Source organism: Caenorhabditis elegans, chromosome IV (genome assembly GCF_000002985.6).
Source record: "Caenorhabditis elegans chromosome IV".
Lineage (NCBI taxonomy): Eukaryota > Metazoa > Nematoda > Chromadorea > Rhabditida > Rhabditidae > Caenorhabditis > Caenorhabditis elegans.
The window spans coordinates 461127-482125 of NC_003282.8; the positions used below are offsets into that span (position 1 = coordinate 461127).

Genomic DNA, 20999 nt, shown 5'->3' on the forward strand with positions numbered 1-20999 from the left:
TTTTTTTCGGAAAATTTAGTATAGTTGGCAACGTGGTTTACATTTAAAAATGCTCACTAAATAGATTTAAAATATTTTAGATGTCATCAAGACTTATCTAATTTATTATAACTACAAGTAGGCACAGGAAGGCTGCCTGCGTGCCTACAGTGCAGGCTTGCCTATAAAGCCAAAAGCATGGAACAAAGAAGCAAAAGCATTTTATTATTGACACATTGAAATTGACTCATAAAGATCTGAACATATAACCCGGCACAGGAGGGGAAAATGATTGGCAACTGGGAACAAATGAATAAAAATTAAATGTTAACTTTTTGAACAAACATAACAATATGGTATACACGAGGATGGCCGCAAGGCGAGGCGAGGCGGTCAGGCGTGAGGTACGCCTAAACCATTTCAGGATATATATTCTTTGAATTTAAAGGTGTTTTCTCGGCGGACAACGGGTGTGGCAACCCAATTTTCGGAGGCAGTGACTTCTTCATCGAGGAGTTCAACGAGCTTCCCTGCACTGTTAGGGTGGCTTTTGCGTTTCGTTTTTCTTCTTTTTTCATCAATCGGAGGCGAAGACGTTTTTCGATCCATCTGAAATGTTTTTTTTAAATAGAAGTCGAACTAAAGTTTAAAAAAAAAACCGACCTTTTCTTTCCAAAATATGCCAACGAGTTTGTGGCAGTGTTGAGCACAATTCCAAAGTCGGATACTCGCACCATTATGCTCATTACAGTACCCCACTCGTCGATTCCATACAGATTCTCGTATACGTCGAAGAAGATCGGCATGGTTCTGGAAAAAACCGGCTATAGGTAGGCGTAGGCAGGAAGTAGGTAACTCACCTAAAAATCAAAAACTTGACTGCAATAAACACTGCGACAGTTCTCGACACAGTCTCCTTCAACTCTTCGCTGAGAACTACCGACCGACTTCTTTGCTGGCTCTCGAATAACCTGGAAATGTTTTATTGAAACATGGATAAGGGAAGGTACGGAGGGGAGAAGAGACAATCAGGCGTAATGGGCCTACCCTAGGGCTCCCATGAGGTCGCCGCGCCGGCCTCCCGGCGTTACTCACGCGGCATGTATCCGCATGCATAGTGCGGCGCAAAACCCCGAACGTGTCGGCCGCTTTCATATAACTACCTTTCGCAATTCAGCGGCGCGCGGCGTCGGCGTAAGGCCGGCTTAAGACCCGCATTTGGCGTCTCACTCAGCTGGGAGCCCTAGCCTATCCAAACTCACTTTCTTCTAGCCTTCAGACTGACATGCACTTTGTACTCTGTGAAAATCGATAGGACAAGAATAATCGATACCGGCCCGATGGTCTGCGTCAACGTCATCAGCACTGCCTTGTACTTGGCAAACTGCAAAAAGATCATTATCACCTAAGAAACCACGCAATCCTATAATTACCGAAGATCGAAAGACTGTTGGCTCGGGATTGGTCGCCTCGACATTATGCTCAACGTTGAAACATTTTGTGGTGGTAAACTCGAAGAAAATCGGTATGTTGACGGAGAAGCTGATGAGAATTAGGAGAACTGAAAGTGCTATGTAATTATGACGTCTAGGAAAGGCTCAGTTCACATGGAATATAAAAAGGGCGAATTAGCTCTCGAATATTGTAATGTCGTTTGATCGATGAACTATTGAAGGTTCCTCTCGAGAATATGGTATTATTGGTGACCGAGTCCTCCAACTGAGCCGATCCCTTCCGAACAGCCTTGCTTCCAGTCCTCCGATGGTTGGAGTTCATGCTTGTAGCGAATCTCATAGGCTGCACCACAACCATGAACCTTAGAAAAGTGATGTAGATCACTAGTGCTGTCTGAAAACAAAACCCATATAAATTTCGAAGTTGTGAGCTGCCTTCCATACCGAGGCGGTGGTCAGTGAGCTCGCGATCCCGTGCAAATTATAGGTAAAGTCTTGTTTATCGTACATAATATTTGTGCGAAAGAACAACAACGACATCGCCTCGATTCCGTAGAAGAGAAAGACGGTGAGCAGGAGCAACGAGTCGATGGCACAAAGGGCGAATAGAGCTGGAAAAAATCAATTTTTTTTTGTGGCAAAAATTGAGAAAAAGCTTACCGGCAGTGAGTTCTTTGTTGAGGCCAGCGCGGCAGAGGAATTTGATGGCATATCGGGCTCCGATCATTGAGAGCAACGCGGCTACACATGTGCAAGGACCCTGGAAGCTTGTTGAAGTGAATGTTTAGAAAACAAAAACGCCTCCAGTCCGCCTGTTTGCCTCTCAGGCAGCCTACAAACGGGCCGCGATCAATATCGGCTTTGAGGTATTATTATGAAAAGAGAAAAAAAACAAAACATGTTGTCAATTTACATTTTAGACAATGTGTTTTTTTTTCAATTTTGAAGGTTTTTGTGGGTAACATGGGGGCGTTTGGGGCCCACTTTGAGCTCGAGTGAAGTCTTTAAATTTCCGAGAAAAGAGCAAAAAAATTTTGTCAATTTTTAGGCGTTTTGCGGGCGATTTTTTTGTGGCCGAGATTGCCAAATTCTCTTCGGAGTTGAATTTTGGAAAAAGAGCAAACAATGTTGTCAAATCCCGTGATAGACTTTGAGCCGTAGTTCCTCATTTTCGGAATCATTTTGCGGGCATTTTTCTGAAACTTCCAACTCACATCAATTAGCAATGCGTAGGCGGATATTGTGTCTTCTTCCGGTGGAAATGGATATCGATACGAACAATTTGGCATGCCACCTTCGTAATCTGTCTCCATAACTTCTCTGAAAAAGAAAAAAAAATCAACAATTTTGATGAATGAAAAAACGGCGAAATTTTTCAATTTTCGGGGAAAGGAAAAAAGTAGAAATATGGTTGTTGAGAGTGAAGTTTTGCCAAGAGGGAGAGAGCCAAAACATTAATCACTGGGTAGTTGTGGCCGGTAATTTGGGCTCTTGGAGCTCTCGACGCACCGCGTGATGCAAACCAATATGGAAAAGGGGAAGGTAAGGAGAAGGACAGGTGATTTTTCTTCTTCGAAATAGCAGAAAAAAATTTTTGCGAAAAATCATGCATTTATAGAAAATTGGGCGCGTATGTAATTGAAGCCTTTGGAAGGAAAAATTGAACTCTGCTGCCCTGTGACGTTTTGTTTCAAAATAGTGTGCAGAACTATGGCCGTGGCCGCTGTGGTTTCTCGGCCACGGGTGATGTCACAGGGGAAGTGTGGAGCATAAACTTTTTTTGGAACCTTTTTAAGTAATTTAATTTTTCGGAAAAAAATTTTCCGAAAAATTCCAAAAAAATTTATGAACTCTGCTCAAAAGTGGAAAATATACTGAGAAAAAAATTCAGAGCTATCTGAAATTTTCTCTCAAAATTCTGAGCACATAAAAACTAGCTTGAAAATTCGTTCAAAATTCGAAAAATTGAACTATTTTCGGAAATTATGTATGTAATGGCAGATATGACCCTTCGATACTTTTTGGAAATTTAAAATTAGTTTGAAAAAAACCTGAACTTTTTTGATCAAAAAATGTTTTAAAAAAGTTCTAATAAACAAATTCCATTAATATTATAGTAAGTTTGTAGAACTCAAAAATATCAAAAAAATTTATAAGAACTGCACAAAATTAGTATAAAAAATTAACTGAAAAAAATAAAAAATCAAAAAAATTCAGAGCGGTCTGAAATTTTTCGCATAAATTCCTGATCTCGTAAAAAATAACTTTTTTTTCGAAAGTAAGTACTATTTTTGAAAAATATGCAGTGATAGAAACCTTTCGAAACCATTTTGGAAATTAAAAAAAAAAAAATTTTTCACAAAACTTCCAAAGTCAGAAAAACTGCTCCGTGGTTCTTATATATTCCTACGTAAACAGGGGGCGTGACCTCCAAAAGTCTCAAAGATTTTGCACCCTTTCCATTCAGATTTCAATGAATTTCATACTGCCACAAATCAAGGTCCTTGTTTTCAACTCGGTGGGATGTACACAAAACACAAATTGGAACTCTGCAGAGCACAATGCACAGAGCAATTTTTCAACAAAAATTAGTTAGTTATTTAGAGAATAAGGTAGTGAAGGTTACGTAGGTGGGTCAAACTACATTTGGAGAAGGTTGGTAATATCAAAGGATCAAAATGAGAATTTGTGTGCTTCTAGCCCAGGAAGCTTTACGTCACGCTTTGACTATTCGAGAAATAAGTTTTCATGTTTTGAGCATTTTTGTTAACTTAGTTATCCTGGGAGGCCTTCAATTTTGGCAATTACCAGAAGTAACGTGAATTTTTTTTTTTGGAAAAATGTTTGGAGAAATGTAGAATTTGAGTGGTTCAAGTTAAAACAAATATTGGAAAGTTAAAAAAAAAATAAATGAAAGGTAGGCAGGCAGGGTAGGTGCAAGGTAGGCGTAGGATTTGACTGAAAAATAGTGAAGCAGGAAACTTGGTTCAAACATATCAAAAAAAGTTTCTAGCCGAATAAATAATTTTGTAGGCACTTTGGCATACGTGCCTACCTACCGCCTACAGTAGGCGCATAGGCAGGTGTAGGCAAAATTTAAGATGAGTTTTCACGGTAGGTGAGTGAAAAAGATGCTTGAACCTAGGCACCTACCTATATGCTTACATGCTAGGCTTTCAGGCAGGTAAGCATGGCAAGAAGGTACTACATTTTGTCAAATCTCAAGCTTAAACAATTTTTTTGTACTCACACTGAAAAATATTTGCCTATGTGTCTGCCTGCCTACTTGCCTACAGTCTGATTTTTGTCTATTTGCGATTGAAGTTTGCACATGATCTATTAAATTAAATTTGATTGAATTTAATTAAATTTAATTGTTGAAAGGTCGGCTTCACCTTGACCATACAATAACACAAAGTAGGCATAGATAGGCGCGTAGGCAAAAAGTAGGTGTGAGCACAAATCAGGAATTTACTGTGCCTACGTGACAACTGCGACATTCTCAAAATCTTAGATATTCCAACATTTTCTCTCCTTCGAAATTCTTCCATATTCACTGGTTATTTGATCGGTTTTGTAGTTCGGTTTCAAAAAGTTCAGCGTCGAATATCTGAAACCAGGTGTCAATTTTGAAACTTTCAGGAGTTCCGAAATGTTACACAGGTGATAAACTTTAAAAATTAGGAATTTTTGAATTTTGCAGAAACAATTGACACTTTAAATTGGGACAATAGAACAGAAAAGGAAACTTCTCAGAAACAGGTAATGTGTATTCTTCAAAATGAATAAATTTGAGAAAAAGACAGAAAAAAAGAAGAAAAAACAAGAGTTTTACATTTCAATTCTTGCTAAACAAAAAAAATTCAGAGCTACCTATAAGAAAATAAGATCGAAACCAAGCCCGTGAGTGATCTCACCAAATCGTGGCCGTAGCAAATTAGCAATGCTCCGACGGAGAAATCTCAGAGAACTGATGATCTTTTTCGGAAGTGAGTTTTTCAAGCGGAAATGTTTTTTCGCCGAGGAATCGCTTATCACTGAGCAAGTCTGTGATATGAAGAGCTTGAATTTTTGATGTGACTGCTTTTTAGTACTACTACGAAGCGGAAAAGGTTAGAGATGGAACTGAATTTGGAATTAAAAATGTGTCATATTTCTGAGAAATCAACTGACTAGACAGCAGTTTTGCTGGGATAGAAAATAGGTAGGCATGTAGGCAGGCAGGCCAAACTAGGCATTTTAAAAAAATGTAGGTATCTTTGCATAAGGTAGGTCTGCCTGACTAAAAACGTGCTTTCATATTACCAAAGTAGATTTGCAAATAGCTAGGCACGCAGGTAGGCAAATGCACAACACTAGGAACAAAAAAACTCTTAAAACTATTATGTCTAGTCAGCCTAGGTAGGCAGGCACATGCTATGCCTACGTTCTTGCCTATTATAAGGAGCGCCCGACTATTTATTGGGCTCGGTAAATTTTAGCTCAAAAACACTAAAAATACCAAACTTTCGAGAAAACTGAAACCAGCTGATTTCCAGGCAAAACAAAATTGGGGACAAACAAAAAGCTGCGCTGACGTTGGTAATGATAGGTTAGAACGTTTTTGGTCAGAAATCGGAGAAAAAAGATGGAATTTCAGTAAAGAAAAATGAGAAGAAAGAAAAGAACAGCTTAAGCTGGACAAAATGAGTCGGAGAACAATGAGGAAGGAAAGTGAAAAGAAGAACACGAATTCTAATCTAATCTAAGGTTTTAAGGTTTTAGGTGATCTAGATTTACCTTGAGATTAATGCAGGTCAGGCTCTAGCATGTAGGCGTACCTTGCCTAAAAATGACATATCCCGAGTTACGTCTGTCTAGTAGTTACACCAGAAAAAAAATGCCTACATGTATGCCTACGGATGTACTCGTCTAAAATTGGCCTATAGTCGTCCTGCCTAGTAGGTATAAGTAGGCACAGGCTAACCTTCCAGCGGACCCAGATCTATGTAATTCATCACTAAGTAGGAATTTGTTAGTCACGCAGACAGTTACGTGCCAACTAGATAGGTAGGTATGTAGGTTACGTTCTCATTCAGAGGTCAGCCTGCCTGCCTAGTAAGCACATAAACACAAAAATGCATGATTACCTTGTAGGCACGCAGGCCAACGCTTTTAAGTTTCGCAACTACCGAAAAAAAAAATCAACATCTCGAACTAACTCACCTCAGATCTGAATGTCTGAGCTGTCATCCAGGCACGGGTGGCCATATGAAAAAACACGAATTTCTTATGAGTTTAAATATGAAATTCAATACTCCACACCAAAAAACTATACAGGAAATGGACGCTTTTGAAGAAGTGAGGCGCTCCCCCTGTTCATACTAAATAGAAGAAAACGTACTTGATCTCTGATATTTTCCTGAGATTCACAAAAAGCAGGTCAGGCACAGAAATGCCTACCTACGTGCCTACTCGGAAGGCTTAAATTTCCTATACAAAATGGAACATACCTGGTAGGTACGCAGGCACATATCATCCCCTGCCTACTGAGAAGGCAAGATTTGCCGTGAAAGCAGCGTATGCCTAGTAAAGAATGCCTAGTAGGTACTCAGGCACAAACAGGCCTGCCCATCAGCCTACGAGAGAAGTCTGGTTTAGCCGTACCTATTCACGACACAGACTAGTAGGCACGTAGTTCCTGCCTGCCTCATTTGACAAATCTCATCGGTCTTGAAGGCCTGCACAGAAGGTACACAGGCAGGCAGGCATAACTTCTAAACCAATCAGAAATCAATGTTTCAAAAAACACTCAAGTTATGAAATTCAATACTCCCACTAGATTACTATACAGGAAAAGGACGTTTTTTGAAGATTGCAGAATGGGAAGGCATCCCCTTATACCACACTACATACAAATTGGGAACTTTAAAATTTCCAGAATTATGCGGCCGACACGATCGGGGTTCCGCTCCGCACTATACATGCGGCGTGGGTGACACCGTGAGGCCGGCGGAGGCGCCGTTGCGGCGACCTCATGGGAGCCGTATTTGAGGTGAATGGAAATTTTATTTTTGTTAGAAAAATAAAATTTTTTGAAAGCTTCTGAAGTTATTTCCAGGCTTGTGAACACTGCACAATAAATTTTAGGGTCGGAAAAAACTGGAAAACCTTTCAGAAAAATTTTTTTACAGACAATTTTGACGTTTAGCTGATCACCAAAAATTGTTGGAAAAAAATTGGAAATAAGTTTTTGAAAAATTATCTTAAAAAAGTTTTTGAAAAACAGAAAGATTTTTTGTAAAAAATCCATAAAATAGTAATCTATGAATTTTCATAAATCACAAAAAAAAAGTGGTCAGATCAAAAATTTCAAGGTCAAAGTGATCAACTCAATTTCCTATGATTTCATATTTAAAAGATCATCTTCCAAAAAAGTTCTAGATTAAGTTTCAAACCTTGTAAGGAAAACATTCGTATGTTATTCGAGATTTTTCTTGCTCGGCGAGCAGAGGAGTCAGAGCAAACACATCAAAAAAGTTAGGAGCACAGCGTGAATAATTAAAAAGAATCAGACTAGAATCTTTATACCGCCTCCTACTGCACTTTTGTTAAAGCAAAGGGTAACATATTTCATAGGAAAAAAATCAAGAAGCTCTGAAAAATTACTAAGGACTCGGGGGTCAGATTTCGGAAGGAAATCCCGTGTGTATATTCATCATATTGGATAGAGATGGAAATGAAAGAGACGCTTCTGCTGTCCCAGAATCGTAAACATCCTTGAATTACTGAAAACTTTCGTGCGTTCTTCTCATCTCCTCTCAGCCGCCATTCAATTCAATTTTGGGCAAAAAAAGCAGAAGAGAAGAAGAAAAAGAAGAAGGCATCCACACCACAAAAAACCAGAAAATGGAAAATTGAGCGGTTTGCGCGGTCGGTGTAAAGTGTAAAGGACAAGTTATAAAACACTTGAGAAATTTGGATAAACTGGAGTTGAAACTCAAATCCTCTCTGAAAAAAATATTGGGTGTGAAAAATTTAGTATGGACTGGCCTGGAGGCTCAAAAACACCTGAAAAAATATTTTAAGGTTTGAGAAGACCTGGAAAAATTACCCGAAAGCGTTTCCAAGTCCGGCTAAATTTTTTTTGCCAGTTTTAATTATTTTCAAAGTGTTTGGCAAAGGTTTTGGGTGCTCTTTGTGTATTTTTTAGATTTTTGAAAAAATCTTAAAACATTATTTGAACCTAGCTCTAAAAAAAGAGCAAACATTTTGAAAGTTTTTTTACTTTTTTTTTGAATTTTTTTTCGAAGATTTTTCTAAAAAATTTACAGTGTCCAAAAGTTTTCAAAATGTCGTTCTACCCAGGGGTGGGCAAATTGATTTGCCGACAAATTCGGCAAATCGGCAAATTTTTCCGTTTTGCCGGAAATTTCAATTCCGGCAATTTGCCGATTTGCCGATTTGCCGGAAAAAATCGTTTGCCGCCCACCACTGATTCTACCATTAAATACTATGAAAATTATTTTTTTAAAGAAATTGTTTCACAGTTTTTCAATTTTTTTTTGTTTAAAACATACTGGGAGCCTTTCAAAAAAATTTTATTTTCTTTTTTTTTAATCTGAAAACTTTTGAACAAGTTGGTCCAAAAACCAGAAAACCAGGCTCAGAATCACCAAAAATCATTATGAAACCCCCGTTTTTTGGATCACATTTCGTTATGAAAATGCACTATAAAAGATAACAATTTTAGGAAGTTGGAGTTGAATTTCACACCGATTGAAGATTTTTTAAAATGTGATTTGTTCATACATATGTACTTTGATAGTAGGCAACATTTAAAAAGTAGGCGATAGGTAGGTGGGGGTGTTGAAAAATTTGCTGGAGGTTTCTGGTTTATGAAAAAAAAAACTTTCAGAAGTTTTACAGAATTTTCTAGAATTTTCTAAAACTTTTGTTTTTGATTATCCGGCATTTCACAGTTTTCTGGAACTCGATAATTTTTAAAATTTTTAAAAAGTTTTTGGATTAAAATTTCAAAAACGTTTCCAAATGTTTTTTACTAAATTTTTCTGAAATCCCGGAATTCGCTGAAAATTAATAGATTTTTCTGAAATTATTTTTTACATCCCAGGTTCTTCAATAATTTTTCTGAAATTTCTGAAATAGAAAACGATTTAGGATTACTCAAGAATTTTTGGAATTCTAAAATTATGTGAACTTTTTATAATTTTCTGCAATATTCTGAAAATTTATAGATTTCTCAATGATTTTCTTAAAAATTAATTGATGGATTTTTCAAAAATATTTCGAGATCAAAAAATATTTTAAGATCGGTATTTTTTGGTAATTACGACCTATTTTGTAAAGTCAAAAATGAAAAATTCAAAAATTGCGCCCCGATCAAAAGCTCACTAGACTAGAAGCTAGCTGTTAGAAAAATCTGAAACTCTAATCCTCAAAAATTCCGATCCTAAGACTCCCATCAAACATCAGTGCATTAAAATTTAGAAGAAACATCTTTCATCAACGTAATGCGGATTTAATTAAGAATTCAGAAGACTTTTCAGAAAAAAATGTGTACTTCCTTCCGGAACTACGTCTAGCTTTTAGCTAACAAAAGGTGGAAGAAAACTGAGCGAAAATTAAAAAGCCGGCGACATTTTCTCGAAAAAAGAACAAAAAAGGGATGAAATGGGAGCTTAGAAGTGAGGTGCAAAGGCCAAAATGATACCAGAATGTAGTCATTAGTATTAGCTTTGTGACGACTGGTCACCACAAAAAGAAAAAGAGGTTCTTAAAATAAATAGATTATCCCTTTCCGGACGCAACACCAGAAATTGGAGACTATATTTGGATAAAAAATGTTGATGACAATAATAATCAGGAAAATAAATATATTAGAACAGAACAGAAAACAACGAATTAAAAATTAATCCCAAGAAAGAAAGTCAGACGTCAGTCAGTCAGGTAAAAGTCAGTGGTGTGAGGTCAGTTAGGAATTAGGGAAAAGATTTCGGAGAAGCAATTTTATTTTTGAGAAAACACCAGAAACTTGCAAAAAATTTTGATAACAATTCGAATGCCAAATAGTTTGGAAAGTGTGGAAAAAATTGGCATGAAATTTCAAAGGTTCGCCGAAATTGTTTCAAAATTCTCCAGAAAGTTGCAAAGGTTTACCTGGAAGCCGCAAAATTTTGGGAGAAATTCTAAAATTTTGCATGGCGATAGGAACGCTTTTCCGGTCCTAGTACTTTACAGAAGTTTGCCAGAAAGTTGTAAAAGTTTGTCAAGAAGCTGCAAAAATTAGCTAGAAGTTTGCAGAAAATACCAAAAATTTGCCAAGAAAGTTTCAAAAGTTTGCCAGAATATCGCTAAAATTCGCCAGAAAATTGCAAATTATTTTTGCAAAAAAGTTTGTCAGGAAGTTGCAAAACTAGCTCAGACATCGGGAAAAAGTGCCGAAAAAACTGTAAAAATTTTGCAGGAAGTTTTGATAAGCTGTAGTAATGTTGAAAGAACTCTCCAAAAAGCTGCAAAAAAGTTGCTGGAAAGCTTGAAAAATTAGTAGCAGTAAAATACAGAAATTTGTTGAAAATTACAAAAATTTTCCGAAAAGTTGCAAAAAGTTGCCGTTTTTAAATTGGAAATGTTTGCCAAAAAGTTGCAATTCCACAGGTAATTCGCAAAAATTTTCTATAAAGATTCAAAATTTTTTTAACCCTCGTAAAATTTTGCAAAACTCTTTCAACAATTTCCAAAAAAATCAAACCACAAAACCACATATTATTGTTGAAAATAGAAAATTCTAAATGACGAAAAGTAGTTCAAATCGATACATTTGACGATTTAAAAAGTATGGCTTCAAGCTAAAATCCTTGAAACACTGAATGAAATCATGATTATCAAGATTTCTAGATTTTATTTTTTCCATATATTTTTTATTTTTCAAAAATCACTTTTCCACTTGAGCCACCTCTTTTTCGTTAAGTGAGCCAATTTGAGCATTAAAAATCGTAGATGTGACGCGAAATTTGTTTACTAGGGTGACAAATGTCTAGAGTTAAATATACCCCTACTATCCTCAAATTATATCTGAAAATTTTTTGAAATATTCCAGCATCAAAGACCTAATCTTGATACGGGAACTGTGTTAGTGAGATGATTTTTGACTATTTAAAATTAACTTTTACAGAACATTCTCCAATTTTTCAATATTGGAAACAAAAACCAATATAATATTGAGATAGTTAATCTGTACTTTTAATAATCAGAAAAATAAGGAAAAATTTCTCGAAGCAAACCGAGAAGGGCTTCATTTTGTCTGCTGAAATGTAAATTTCGCAAAATATTAGTCGGTATGAACAAAAATCTTTTGTGGGTACATGTCTGCCGCCTACTTTTTGCAAAAAATAAAAATAAAATTCTTAGAAATCCTAGTAAATAAAATTGCAAAACTCTTTGAGAAAACTCCAAAAATTACAGAGAATTCCGGAAAAAATTTGAATATTTCAGAAATTTTCAAACTTTTTTAAAAAATGTTTTTTAATGCTAAAATTTTGCAGAATATTCAAAAAAATAAATACAGAAAATTTTTTCAAGTCCAATTGCCTGGAAGTGTTAGAAAATTCTCGAAAATTACAAAAGAGTTCAGAAAATTCTAGGAATTTCATAAAATATCTAAAAAACTTTCAGAAACAGTCTAAAAACTCTTGAATTATCCAGAATATTCTAAAAAGGTATTAAAAAGTTCAGAAAATCTATAAACATAATAGAAAATTCCGGAAATCTATTAGACAGCTTCAGATAACTTTTCAAAAAATCTAGAAAAATTCCAGGAAGTCTCAGGAAATTTCAGAGATTTTTTAAACATTTCAGAAAATTCCAGAAAATTTCAGAAAATTCTAGAAAATTCTAGGAAAATTCAGTAAGGTCCAGAAAAATGTAGAATTACTCAAAATATGATTAAGATCCATTAAAGTTTTCGGGAAACTTCAGAAAATTATTGGATAGTTAAATAACTTTTTAAGTTACAGGGAAATTTAGAGTTACAGGGAATTTCAAAAAAACTCCAGAAAAATCTCAAAAAAAAAACCGAGAAAATGAAAATAATTATTGTACAATTTTGAAAATCTCAATTTAAGTTTAACCAAAAATGTTGTTGAAAAATACGCAAAAATTTAAATTTTTGTAAACTTTTTAGATGTTTTTCTAGAGTATTTACACCATATTTTCACATAAAAATATATTTTTTCAGTTCAAAATAACACAAAAAATGCAACTTCACATCTATCACCAGCAGTAATATGTGCTTGAATGGGTCTGCCATTGACGCGTTCGATCTCTCTTTCGACTTGAAAAAAAAGCAGAAAAAACGTGAAAACAATTTTTGTGAAAATTTCTCCCAAGAGAGATATCATATTTGAAAATTTAACAACATCTATTGCTCTGTTTTTGGTGTTGGTAGAGTTCCTAAAAGAGCAAAAGAGCACCAAAAAACTACTGTAGAAATTCGATATCCTGTGGTGGTGTGATGTGTTTGAAAATAAGGGAGCAAGAAAAAAAAACGGAAATTTGAATTTACAGCTGTGATGATGGGTTACTTAATTCGAATTTTTGGATTTTTTTTTTTCGAAATTTTTTTTCATGAAAAAGTTCAAAAATATTAGCGATGAATTGACACATCCATTTGGACCGAATATAATTTGAATTTAGCGCCGGAAGTATTCTTAAAATAAAAATAAAAACAAAAAATTGGATTTTTCGTCATAATTCTGAAAAATTGAAATTCTTTTAGTTTTCAATATTGGGCGAAAACACGGGGTTCTGGCCTTCCTTATTGAATTTTTCGCGCTCCATTGACAAACGCCCGCCCGACAATGTGTTGGAAAGTCGTGTACTCCACACGGACAAATACATCAGTTTTACAACTAAAAACGAGCCGCGACGCGCCACGCAACGCGCCGTAAATCTACCCAAGATATGGCCGAGCCAAAATGGCCGAGTTCGGCAAACTCTTCCATTTCAATTTATGCGGGAAGCCAGAAATCCGTGCGGCAATATTAATAAAAAAACAACTCGAAATTTGAATTTCGCGCCGAGTCTCTTTAAAAATGAGTATTCAATTTTGGGCGAAATTTTGTTGAAAACTGAGGAAATAAATTGGACTCTGCTCTAATTTCAAATTTTCCCCATAATTTTGAATAATGGAGTTCCAAATTTCGTGGCAAAAACTGTTTGAAATTTTTTTTTTCGATTTTTGCGGCAAATTTTTAATGAATTTTTTGAATTATAATAGCGCCTTAAATTGAAAAAAAATTATTTTTTATCTGCAATTTCATTTTAAAAATAATGAAAAATAAATAACACTAAAATTAGAATTTCGTGCAAAATTATTTTAAAAAATTGAAATTAGATTCTGCGCCAAGGTTTAGGTGAAAAAAAGTTTTAAATTTGCTCCAAGGTTTTAAAAGAGAAAATGAAGGGAATTGAGAGACCCCCTAGACAGTTCTTTGAGAAGTATGACGTCACAAACTACAAACTACAAAAGTAATAAATATATTTGAAAATTAATAAATTCCGAAGGAGTTTATAACTGGAAGTACTAACTATAAGTTTAAGGAAAAATTCCAAAAAGATGACTCATTAATTTGAAAATTCAATTGCAAGGGGGGTCCATTCATATCTCTTTTTTTTTCAAAAAAATACACAACAAAAAAAAAGTTAACAGATGAGTAAAAAGATGACGACAACATCAGTCATGGAAAGAAAAAAATAAAATTAAGCGCCACGGGCGGGCCCGGCCCTGATCAAGCTCATTTATGTCTCGAATCTAGTTTGATTAGGCAAATTTTGAGAAGAAAACACACGGATAGATTTTGTAACAGGGAAAAATTGGGCAAAAGGGGGTGGTTGAAGTGAACCCGGAATCTACTTTTAGTGGACCCTCTGGATACTTTGCAAGTTTTAGTTACTATAATTAGATTTTCAAGTGAGAATTTTCTTTTGCAGCAAAAAAAAACGTATTTTGACCAGAAAAAATAAAAAGTTGGTAGATTAAACTAGACGGTGGGAAACACTAATTGACTTGTACTGTCCCGGGGGTTTTTGATAAACTTTATGAGAAAGTTTAGTACGTTTGCATTGGTATATAGAATTAAAGGTGTCTGGAACTACAAAAAGTTCATGTCAGAGAACTTAATATTTTGAGTTTAACTACTTTTAACGTAAATAACGTAATATTGCTAAAAGCCTTGACTTGTCTTAAAATAAAATTTTTAATTAAAAAAAAAATTTATTACAGAAATAAACCATTTGATAAAGGACTTAAAAATAGTTATCTTCAAAAAATTCGCTTCCTACGAGCACTTAGAACTAGAAAAATGTCGATTTGAATTTTTTTTCAAAACTTTATACCTTTATAAAAAGTTATCTAATGTTCTTAAAATTTCATATAATTTTTCAATTTTGCAAGAAAATAAAATAGGGCAGAATTCAGGGCTAACTATGTTTTTTTTCCGGCAAATCGGCCCAATTTGCCGAAATTCAAATTTTCCGGCAAATAGGAAAATTGCCGGAATTAAAAACTTCTAAGAAATCGGCAAACCAGCAAATTGCCGATTTGCCGAATTTGGAGAAAAAACGGCAATTGACGAAATTTTTCCGCTAATTGTGGTTTTGCACATTTTATTTTGGAAATTTCTGACTTTCAATTTTAATTTTAAAAAAGGAAAAAACGTTCAAAAAGGCAAGGCAGTTTTAAGTGTTTCCTTCTTATAAAAAAATCCTTCGAAAACTTCCGCCAAATCGATGTTCGGCAGACGGAAAATCCGGCAAATCGGTGCATCGTTAAAAAAATTTGCCCCTGGCAGAATTATTTTCGAAGTCCCGCGCAATTGAATGACCCAAAAAAAAATTTTTAATGTCAAAATTAGGTCAATCATGTGCGCGGGAATTTAAAGATAAGTCAGCTAAATTTTTGCAAAATTGAAAAAAATCTTAAAAATCTAGAAAAGTTGTAAAAATTTTTGAACTAATTTATTCGATATTTTGAGACTTTTCTGGCATTTCGGTCAAGACAAAGGAAATAAAACACAAAGTGAAATTTTTAAATTTCATAAGAAATAAACGAACAACTCTATTGCATCAAAAATTTGACTTCACTCACTGCAAAAAAAAAAAAAACAATAACAACTTTTTTCTCTCGACCACTCTTTTTGTACACTTTCAACTCCCCGTCCCATTTTCCAAATGGTTTTGATTCGGATTATGTAAAGTTTTCCTCCCATTCCAAAAAAAAATTGAAAACTCACCTATACACGCATTCAATTGACTTGCAGCGATTGAAGATGTTCTCCACCTGGAATTGAAATTATTGGCAAAAAATGTAATAAAAATATTTGAAAGTGGAAATGGGTCGCTAAAAAAAGCAAAATTATAAAATATTTATTTTGTTAAAGTCAATTTTATTGTTTTCAAAATTTTCGATTTTTCAAAATTACGATTAAACCCCCCCCCCCCCCCTATTGTTTTTTCGTCAAAAGTTATGATTTTTTCTTTAAAAAAATTATGAAAAATCATAAATTTATCTTGGAAAAATTTTCTTCAAAAAATTTCTTTTCTATGTCCAATAAATGTTTTTTTTTGAAGTGTTACATTTTTGGGTTTTTTGGTAATTTTTTTTTCAGAAATAATTCGATTTTTGTAACCTTTTTCTCCAGTTTTTCAGAATTTTAACAATTTTCCCATTAAAACTAACTCATTTTTTAACAAAACTGAGAAAAAAGTGAACTGATATTTGTTTTCATTTAAATCTCAAGTCATTCAATACTCTTTAGAAACAGCTGTCGACTGGACACAAACTTCTATTTTTTTCCATTAATTTAAATTTCTTAACTGTTTTTTCACCTGCCCGTGCCAGACACGAGTTAATCAGGTACATTTTTAATATTTTATGGCAATTTATTGCACAAATTGCACAAAAGAAAAACTGATTCAGGGACAAAAAATGAGGAGAAAAAAGAAAAAAAAAGAAAAAAAATAGAGATTGAGTAGATAGGAACGGAGTGAATCACTCGAACACTCTTTTCTCCAAGAAAAAAATAAAAAAGGAGGTAATGGAAAATTAGAGGTTTATTGAAAACGGTCTGAACACAAGTTTTTGAAGCTTTTCAAAAAAAAAGTGATTTATGGTTTTGACATATTTTTGTTCCCCATGGGATATATAGGACATATCATGGCAGCTTTTTTGCCTGAAAAAAAGAAGAAGAAACTAGAATGTTGTAAAATGTTCCCTAGGACAAAAGGTTTTATTGCAAAATAGCTTAAAACTTGTATTTATAAGCAAAACAGCCAATCTATATCTAGCTCAAAACTTTAAATAGGTACCTTAAATAAGACGGGCCTGTCTGTATTTCAAGGCGACCTACGATTACCTACATTATTATGTACCAAAACTTTCAAATTAAGACAGGTACATAGGCAGGCAGGCCTAAAGCCGGTCAAAAAATCACAAAACGGTTGGTTTTTTTTTGTTTTATTTTCAATCAGAGAAGAAGAAAATAACCTAAAAAGTATTTGAAATTTATGTACTTTCTCTTTTTATATGGCATCATAAATACTTTCAAAATTTTTAAAAAATGATGTATAAAATTTTTTTTTGAAAATGACATCCAAACTAAAAAATGAAAAGTAAAAACTAGAAATTTTTGGAAAATAATAATTTCGGAGGTAGGGAAAAAGCCTAGTTTCTAAAAAAGATTACAAATTACATTTTCGAGAAATCAAGTTTTCGAATTGAATTTTTCAAATTTCTGTAGAATTTTTAGGAATTTTGGAAATATTTTAAAATGTTCTAAAAGCTTCTAGAATTTGCTAGAAATATTCAAAAGAACTTTCAAGAGTTTTGAAAAATTATCAAAAATGTTTCACTCTGTGCACTGGAATTTTTTGAATTGATCAAAAATTGATTGGAATTTTTCTGGAGTTTACGGGATTGTTTAAAAATATTCTGCAAATTTCATAAGATTTCTAGGAACTTGGAATTTTCCAAAATTTTTGAAATTAACAAAAAATGTTTGGAAATTGCTTTCAAGCTTCTGAAATTTTCTGGAAAAGTTTCCCGAAATTTTAAGCATTTTTTGGGGAGTTTATAAAATTTCCAATCAATTTTTAGATTTTTTTTTCTAGAAAATAATATGGTTTCTTTCCGTTCTTTTTGATAGGAGCTAATTATTTTCGTTTTTTTTTAAATGATTTACACACCAGAAAACAAAAAAAGTATATACATATATATAATATCAATTCCAACAGTTTGAAATGTCCACGTGGGAATTGACGTCCTAAATTCTGTTCAAATTCACAAGATGAACTACTTATGTCATAATACTTAGAAAGTCCATGGGAAAATGTCGGAAGTTGCGATTGACTCAAAAAATTTTTTCGTTGCAAAATATTTCCTGGTTGGGGGCAATTAAAGTGCTCCTTGAGCCAATTATAAATTCAACGTCAGATTTCAGGAACTCTAAAGAAGACAGATTATATAAATGACCAAAAATTACTGAGAAACAAAAATTATAAAATTTACCATTTTTTTCAATTTTGCAGTCTAAAAAAGCAAACTTATTTTCTGTTTCTCGCAAAATAAATTAATTAATTAGAAAATTCATTGGTTTTTTTTAAAAATATTTGAACTCAATTGTTGGAAAAATTTATGATAATAAAAAAAAAGCTTTTCTCCGAGATTTAAGCAAAAAATAAATTAAGATTTTCCCCAACTGTGATCAAAACTATGTCATTCCCCCTCCCCTTTGCAAGGGATCCCTTTTCCAAAATTTACGCACGGGGAGCAGAAGAAGTGCTTGCTATTTTCACACTTCTGAAAAGCTCCATCCATACTATTTAAAGTATAGCAAACACTTCTAAAATTTAATCCAATGACCCGAGTTATTCAACTACTCAAACCACACCGCTGCAGCCGACAAATCCGGGGCGCGCGAGTGCCACCGCCCGTCACCTCTACTTCGCCACCCCACTGACTGCTGCAAGCGTCTGCGCTACACTGGGTTTTGTCGGCTGCAGACTTATGATATAATTTCCAGAGTTTTAGCTCATTTATCCGGGGTAGCTCTAAATTGACGGTTGGCGTCACCTTTTCGGAGGGCAAAGGAGATTTCCGATATGAAGGTTTATACAAGAGAGCCCCGTTATATCTCCTGTCTAGCAAATTTTGGAAAAAAGGACCTCTTGAGAAAGGGGTCCGAAAAAAAAATTATTTCTTTAAATAAAATTTTTTCATGATGGGATTTTTTTAAAGATCCTAAAGTGTTATATCCTATTTGAAGAACTATGGAAAACTCAAAAAAAAAATTAACTTTTGCAACAAAACAAATTTTCGAAAAGAAACCAGGAAATGCATTCCCTTTTGCATATAATGTGACAAGAACAGACAGAAGATGTCAATCACATGTCTGAAAAAGTGAAAAGAAAAAGAACGCGTAGAGTACAGACTGAACTTGAATGAAAACTTCCAAGATTTTATTTTTAGTGTTTTGATGTGTTACTTTGTCAGCTGTCAGGAGAGGGTGATTTTCAGTTTTTGTTCAACTAGTTCCACCTTGTTTTCTGTTTTTTTTTTCAACAAAAATTCAAAGAATAAACTTTGTCAGGTACAAGAAAATATAGGGTTTTAAATAGACCTTCCAAGTAGTCACAAAAATGTTGCCTGCCACTTTTTCCTACGGCCGGAGAAGGTGCCCGGAGCAGGTTCAAATTTCAAAAAATAAAGGTAAAATGTTTTGAAGGCAGGCAGGCAAGGAGGCAGGCCTATACAATTTTGAAATGAGTTTATGGAAAACTGGGACACATTTAAATAAAAAAGGAGATGTTTGAGCAGAAATATACGAAGAAATTCCAAAATCAATCGTTCACTTAGAAAAAAACATATGCACAATTAGAAAAAAAGTCGGATTTAATTTTCTCAATGAAAAAACTCAGAATTTGTTTCAAAAAATTCACCATTTATCACGTAGTGGCTGATTGGGTGCGCGGAAATCGGCACATCCGGAAATTGCCGGTTTTGGAAACTTTCGGCAATCGGCAATTTCGGCAATTGCCGGTTTTGGAAACTTTCGGCAATCGGCAATTTTGGCAATTTCCGAAGTTGCCGATTGACGGACATTTTTGACAATTTTCAAACACTAATTATATTTCGGAAATAGAAAAAATTTCACCTTAGCGGGAATTCAATTTGTTTTTAACTTTTTAAATTTTTTTTGCAAAGTTGAAAGAATCATACAACTTTAGAAAAATTTTATAAATTTATTACAGTCTATCTACAATTTGAAAAAAAATGCCCAAGCGAGGCCAGCTGAAAGACTTCAGCTAGTACTAACTCACGAGTGATTTGTTTTGACTGACAAATACAGTGAAAACAACAGTGAATTAAAGTTAAAAACTGTGAAATTTAGAGGTTTGAGGAGCATAAATAATCAGTTTTTAACTTTGATAACGACTGATAAAAATCTGAAAAACAAATCATCTCACCTCACTAGTTTGCATTTGTCGTTTGGCAATTGCATTTGCAATGGCTTGACCTATCGAGAATCGGTCCCTCATTTTTTGTGGATCTGCTGCAAAAATATGAATTTTTAGACTTAAAAATAAGCAATTAAACTAGAAAAAAACCATTTCGATAGGCATATAAAATGCAAAAAATATGGAAGATGGTGAGGGGATGTGAAGAAAATTGAAAAATGAAATAACGGAAGCAAAAAGTTGATTGAGAGCAAAAAAGTGATGGGGAAGGATAGGAAAACAAATCAAAGTCATGCACACATGGAGACAATTGGATAAATAGATTGTTGGAAAAAGTGCAAGTTTATCAGTTTAAGGGTGTTCTGAACTAGGAAAAATGGTAGAAAAATGAATAAGGAAATTCTCGAACGCAGTTCGTGCAAAGTTTAGAGAACGTTTTTTATTCTTTGAAAAATAGGGTAGTAGACCAAGGGTGCGCGGCAAATCTCAAAATTTCCGGCAAAATCGGCAAATTTGCCGCACACCCCTGTTGCTTATCTATAGTCCGATCCATATTTCTAATTTGATACATAACAACCTACAGTTTTTTTGCTTTGCTATGCATCGCTCCGTCTTTCTGTGTGTAATTCTAGTCCCAGCCGCCGAGAAGCGGAGATAAGCGGAAGGACTGTAGGTTGCAATGTACCAAGTGATAGATATAGATTGTACTATAGACTACAAGCTGTGTGGTATAAAGATGTCCATCTATTGTGTGATCTATGTCTGTTACTTGGTACATATCGACCTACAGGTTTCCCACCTTTGCTCTACCGCCCAGCGTCAAGGCACTGACACACAAAAACAGGGAGGGACACAGAGTAATTCAGAAAGACTGTAGGTCACCAATGTACCAAGTTTGGCAAATTCGGCAAATTTGCCGCACACCACTATAGTAGACCTACTCGGCATTCGCCGCCAGCTTTTTGTCCATGTTTCATAGCTTATAATCCAAGTTTTGCTCAAGAAAAATTAACTTGGATTAGAAGCTGGCCAAACTTGGGCCAAACTTGGGCG

At 34.5% G+C, this 20999-nt stretch overlaps 1 protein-coding gene and 1 non-coding gene across 3 annotated transcripts; both read right to left on the reverse strand.

Annotated features, from left to right (window-relative positions):
* Positions 1 to 72: 72 nt before the first annotated feature.
* npr-37 (G_PROTEIN_RECEP_F1_2 domain-containing protein) lies at positions 73 to 20041 on the reverse strand. Of its 2 annotated transcripts, NM_001028147.6 has the most exons (11): positions 19956 to 20041; positions 15725 to 15771; positions 2648 to 2753; positions 2094 to 2193; positions 1878 to 2044; positions 1587 to 1827; positions 1413 to 1540; positions 1242 to 1363; positions 840 to 950; positions 643 to 789; positions 87 to 588 (listed from the first exon to the last, which is right to left on the reverse strand). In NM_001028147.6, exons 1-11 carry the CDS (start codon positions 20025 to 20027, stop codon positions 390 to 392), a joined length of 1440 nt encoding a protein of 479 aa, NP_001023318.1. In that variant the 5' UTR covers positions 20028 to 20041; the 3' UTR covers positions 87 to 389. The 2 variants fall into 2 exon arrangements, with proteins under 2 accessions (NP_001380027.1, NP_001023318.1); NM_001392246.1 differs by lacking the exons at positions 15725 to 15771; positions 19956 to 20041 and having other exon boundaries at positions 73 to 588.
* On the reverse strand, positions 16631 to 16712 carry M04G7.4. The gene has a single exon (NR_101876.1). It is a non-coding gene; the product is annotated as an Unclassified non-coding RNA M04G7.4 (non-coding RNA).
* Positions 20042 to 20999: the final 958 nt, after the last annotated feature.

What these genes read in the sequence shown, in the direction of transcription:
- npr-37 (NM_001028147.6), bottom strand. Translation starts at nt 20,027, where the DNA reads ATGAGGGACCGATTCTCGATAGGTCAAGCCATTGCAAATGCAATTGCC. An exon ending in GACAAATGCAAACTAGTGAG is followed by an intron (nt 15,772 to 19,955) that starts GTGAGATGATTT and finishes TTTCAATTCCAG; the next exon opens with GTGGAGAACATCTTCAATCG. An exon ending in CCTACGCATTGCTAATTGAT is followed by an intron (nt 2,194 to 2,647) that starts GTGAGTTGGAAG and finishes ACAAGCTTCCAG; the next exon opens with GGTCCTTGCACATGTGTAGC.